The 5,416-nt window shown below is 44.5% G+C and overlaps 1 gene segment (V, D, J or C); it reads right to left on the reverse strand.

Moving 5' to 3' along the window:
* Window positions 1-2,447: 2,447 nt before the first annotated feature.
* On the reverse strand, window positions 2,448-3,112 carry LOC117096650. The segment is given in 2 exon segments: window positions 2,448-2,833; window positions 2,958-3,112. Coding segments are annotated over 2 exon segments (417 nt in total).
* Window positions 3,113-5,416: the final 2,304 nt, after the last annotated feature.

Raw genomic sequence — 5,416 nt, forward strand, 5'->3', positions numbered from 1 at the left:
AACAAAACAAAACAATAAAGGCCAGGTGTTGTGGCTTATGCCTGTAATTCTAGCACTTTGCGAGGCCGAGGTGAACACATCACCTGAGGTCAGAAGTTCGAGGCCAGCCTCGCCCACATGGCAAAACCCCATCTCTACTGAAAATACAAAAATTAGCTAGGTGTGGTGGCAGGTGCCTGTAATCCCAGCTACTCGGGAGGCTGAGGCAGGAGAATCGCTTGAATCTGGGAGGCAGAGGTTGCAGGGAGCCGAGACTGTGCCACTGCACTCCCGCCTGGGCGACAGAGTGAGACTCTGTCTCAAAAAACAACAACAGCAAAAAAGAAACGGAAAGAAATATCCACATTGTATGTTTATGTTATTAATTCATAAACTTTTCCATCCTTTTACTTTCATTTAATGTTTTCTGTAAACATAATTACAGACACGTGTTAAGGTGAAAAAATATGTAGGCCGAGACGGGCGGATCACGAGGTCAGGAGATCGAGACCATCCTGGCTAACACGGTGAAACACCATCTCTACTAAAAAGTACAAAAAACTAGCCGGGCGAGGTGGCGGGCGCCTGTAGTCCCAGCTACTCGGGAGGCTGAGGCAGGAGAATGGCGTAAACCCGGGAGGCGGAGCTTGCAGTGAGCTGAGATCCGGCCACTGCACTCCAGCCTGGGCGACAGAGCAAGACTCCGTCTCAAAAAAAAAAAAAATATGTAATAAAGGTTTAGTTACACTTCACCCAGTTTTCCCCAAGAGTGACATCTTAAAACACAGCACGCAATATACAAAATCAGAATGATGCAATTAACATTGAAGTAATGCTTTATGCCATTTTAACTAGGTGTTTATTTGTGTTATCATTTTACTTTTGTGTATATACTTCTATTTAGAGTTTATTGTAGAATCGCATGGTTGTTTCTAGTTTTTTATTTTTCTCAATGTGACAAACTCTGTGTTTAATATATGTGATTAGTTCATTTACATTTAATGAAATTATTCACATGGTTGGATTTAAGGTTACAATTTTAGTATAAGTTTCCTTTTTCTCTATAATTTTTGTTCCTCTCCACTCTGTTTCTGCTACTTTTGGATTCTTTGAGTACTATTTAGTGGGGTCTTTTGATTTTTATATTGATTTTATATTGGTATCTCTGTACAGTTTTACACTGGTTGCTGTAAAGATTTCAACATGTACACATAACTATTCATGATCTATTTAGATGTAATAACAGGACTAATACTTTCCCAGTCACGTAGACCCCTTACAGTCCCCTCTTTTGGTTGAAGTTGTCATATATATGTATATATTATATTTTTCATAAGTAGAAATTATACCAAAGATGCTACAACTTAGCTTTTGGTATGCATATTTTCCAGAACTGAAGAACTAAAAACTTGGTCTTTTACTACTATATTTATGGTTATTCTTCCTGCATTTTTCAGGTTCAATGTGTCTCTCCATTATCATTTGTCTTCCACTTGAAAATTTTGGTTTAGAGTTGATTTGTTTTGATTCTTTTTTTAGATGAATTCTTTCAGGTTTTCTTCATCTGACAAAGTCTTATTTTTTACCTTTTTTTAAAAAAAGGAAATCTTCACTTTGGGAGGCCGAGACGGGCGGATCATGAGGTCAGGAGATCGAGACCCTCCTGGCTAATACAGTGAAACCCCGTCTCTACTAAAAATACAAAAACTAGCCGGGCGAGGTGGCGGGCGCCTGTAGTCCCAGCTACTCGGGAGGCTGAGGCAGGAGAATGGCGCAAACCCGGGAGGCGGAGCTTGCAGTGAGCTGAGATCCGGCCACTGCACTCCAGCCTGGGCGACAGAGCGAGACTCCGCCTCAAAAAAAAAAAAAAAAAAAAAAAAAAAAGGAAATCTTTACCTGGATACAGCATTATGACTCAACAGTTCTTTCATTCTTTCTTTTGACATTGTAAGAAGACAACACTGCCTTTTGGTCTCAATGTATACTCATAAAATACCTCTCATTGTTTGAATGGTTGATTTTCTGTACATCTTCTAAAGCTTTCTGTCTGCTTTCATAATTGTGTCTTTATCTTTGGTTTCAGGAATTTATTATTACATGTTTGGGCATGTAAAAAACCTACCTGCCTGGCATCACTGAGTTTCTTAGGTCTTTAACTGCGTGCTCTTTACAGAAAGTCTTTAGCAGTGACCAGTGCTGGGGAGAAAAGGTGAAGAGCGGCTGCTAATTGTGAGGGTTTTTTGTGGGGTGATGAAAATGTTTTAAAATTAGATTATGGTGATAGATGCATAATTCTGTAAACACAGTAAAACAATTTAATTGTACGTTTTATGCGAAGTGAAACTTATCTCACTTTTTCAAATAGAGACAATGTGGGAACAAGGTCCACTGACCGTTTGCAGGGGCCTGTGGCTGATTCTCACTTCCTCGCAGGCTTAAACTGTAGGATCAGCCACAGGCACACTCTTTGTGCTGAGGCTGACTCAGGGTGGGGATGCTCTGGGGAGTTCTTGTCTCACTTCCGCATGAGTCTGGAGTACTGTGGGATTGTAGCTGTCAGCAGCAGACTGACAGTAGTAGTCAGCCTCGTCCTCAGATTTCAGTCCAGAAATGGTGAGGGAGGCAGAGTTGGAGGAGCTGTCGATGGAGCCAGAGAATCGATCAGGGACTCCAGAGGGTCTTTGGTTATCATTGTAGATCACAGTGGTGGGGGCACTGCCTGGGCGCTGCTGGTACCACTGCACGTAGTAGTTCCCAATGCTGCCACTGCTGCGGGTGCAGGAGATGGTAACTGTCTGCCCCGGAGACCCCGACACAGAATGGGGCTGAGTGAACACAACTTCAGCCCAAGACCCTGCAAGGAGAAGCAAAACAGAGATCAGTGAGGACAGATCAGGGCTGGTTCCCAGGGAGAAGGCAGAGGTCATCATCCCAGGTGACATCCAGGAGCCCTCCCTGAATTCCCTGCAGGCAGCCACCTGTGCAGTGAGCGAGGAGGGTGAGGAGGAGTGGAGCCCAGGCCATGGTGGAGACGCCCCAGGCTCTGCTTCCTGAGCCACAGCCAGGAAGGAGCCACCAGCCCTTCTTATCTTTCACTGTAATGCTCAAGGTGGGAGGTCTCCATGCAAATGTCTCCTTTTCTGGAACCTGCACAAGCGCCTCCTTTGACTTCAGACTGTCTCTGGCTGAGAAATGAAGAGGCTATTCAAGGAGAAGGGGCTACACCCCATGGAGAGCACAGAACACCTGCAGGTGGAGGAAAACAGCTGAGGAGCTGGGGAGCCTGAGCAGGGCTTGAACCACAGCGCCCTCTGGTGGATGCATAAGTCACGTTGACCCTGGGCAGGTGCTGGTGCCCAGGCTCCCTGTCCTTCCATCCTGAAACCCTCACAATTCCAGCCACTGTCCAGGGGGTCTCTGCTCAGCATCCAGTGCTGACTGTACTTTTAAACTTTCAAATCTGTTCAGACGAGCGAAAACCCAGTAGAGCCAGCACTCTGGTTAAGACATTGAGATTCACTTTGTGTTGTTGGAGGTGATGAGTATCAGGGAAAATGGGCTCTGTTTGAAGGAAACAGAGGCAAGGTCTCTGCCTTTCCCAGGAAGGACCACATAGGGTGAGGTCATGCGCCCTTCACTAAGAGGAGACCCAGCCCTTCAGGCAGGAAGAGGGAGGAACCCTGGGACCAGGATTCAGATTTCACCATCAGAGACACCAGGAGAGCAGAAAGACTCTGAGGACACAGAAAGGGGTGGGCCCAGGTGTGAGTCAGGGGAAAATTTAATTAGAACCCTTAATCAATAAGTTTCATGAAGGTAGAATGGAAAGTCAATAGACCAGGTAGTTTTGAAGGAGGCTTGGAGAGAATCTCTACAGTTGGTGATGGATTGGCTTTCTGGGTAAGGTTTAAAAAAGTGAATATAGGCCAGACGCGGTGGCTCATGCCTGTAATCCCAGCACTTTGGGAGGCAGAGGCAGGCGAATCACGAGGTCAGGAGATCGAGACCATCCTGGCTAATATGGTGAAACCTCGTCTCTACTAAAAATACAAAAATTAGCCGGGAGTATTGGCGGGTGCCTGTAGTCCCAGCTACTCAGGAGGCTGAGGCAGGAGAATGGCGTGAACCCAGGAGGCAGAGTTTGCAGTAAGCAGAGATCACGCCATTGCACTCCAGCCTGGGAGATACAGCGAGATTCCCTCTCAAAAAAAGAAAGAAAGAATATAACTTTGAAGTTCTTATTTGTGGAGCACTTGGATGTTATGCTGCTCTCATAGGAGGTATTTTCTAGGACCTGCTTAGGATCCTGTGATGAGCGTTAGTTTCTCTGTTTTGGAAAGCCAGGTGCCAGGTAGTGACGCAGATGTCAACATGAAAGGAAACTCTGCAATGCTTGAGCAGCAGGCTGTGCCATCATGGGGGACTGTGTGGGAATGATGCATTAAATAATTAACATGGAGCTATAAGAACGGCTGCTACTTTAAGGGGATACAAAGGCACTAACACTCATTTTACACTTGAGGAAACTAATTTATGTATTCAATACATTATGCAAGTATGAGTGAAAAGTGTATTTTAAAAGCTACTACCTCTGCTTGATGGCAGGTGACAAAGTTATATGAAGATCACTGAGGGGGCTCCGTCCTCAGACCGTTGTTGTGGTCACACCATGGGTGCATTAGTAATGAGGACGGTGCTGTGTCATGGGTGATGTCACTTGGGCGTGGGCATTATGTTCTCACACACTCGGGCCGCTTTGATTGTTAACAACTTCACACTTTCTCCTCTAACCTACAATACCTCCTTCCTCATTCTCCCTCCAATTGACTTTTATTCCCCTTTCCATGGCCACGACATGATGTCCTTGATCAAGGACATCAAAGAGAACTTTTCCAACATTTCCCCCCAATCTTGTACATTTGGGGAATTTGTGGAGGAGGACCAAAATTACCAACTTTATTTTTTTTCAAGTTTTCTTTTATTACACCTGACATCTGCGATTGTGTTCTCATATTATCTCCATGTATTTTAAATTCCATTTTATGGGATTATCTGCTCCTTTACAGAAATATTTTCAATGACGTATTTACATGTTCCTGGAAAATATCAGACATTTAGCTTCTTCAGGAAGACTCAGAGATTCATAAAGTGTACGCTTTTCAGATATAGGAATGGTACCTTAAAAGTTGATTAATGCCTAAAATGGCACATGACAAAGAAATGAAGACATATTTTAGGACAAAAGTCTATGTTCATTCATCAGAGTATGGTCTATGCTGTGAAGAAAGAAGCACTGCCAAGCACTGCCAAGGAGGCTTCTCAGATGTGAGGGCCATCGTAGACCATGAGTCCCCTCCTCGTTTTGTGTCTACCTCAAATCTGACCTATCTGTATAAGTGAGGAATGGCATGAGGACATTTGGGAGGGGGCACATGAA

This window comes from Trachypithecus francoisi, unplaced genomic scaffold (assembly GCF_009764315.1).
Source record: "Trachypithecus francoisi isolate TF-2019V2 unplaced genomic scaffold, Tfra_2.0 Lachesis_group14, whole genome shotgun sequence".
In the NCBI taxonomy this organism is placed as follows: Eukaryota; Metazoa; Chordata; class Mammalia; order Primates; family Cercopithecidae; genus Trachypithecus; species Trachypithecus francoisi.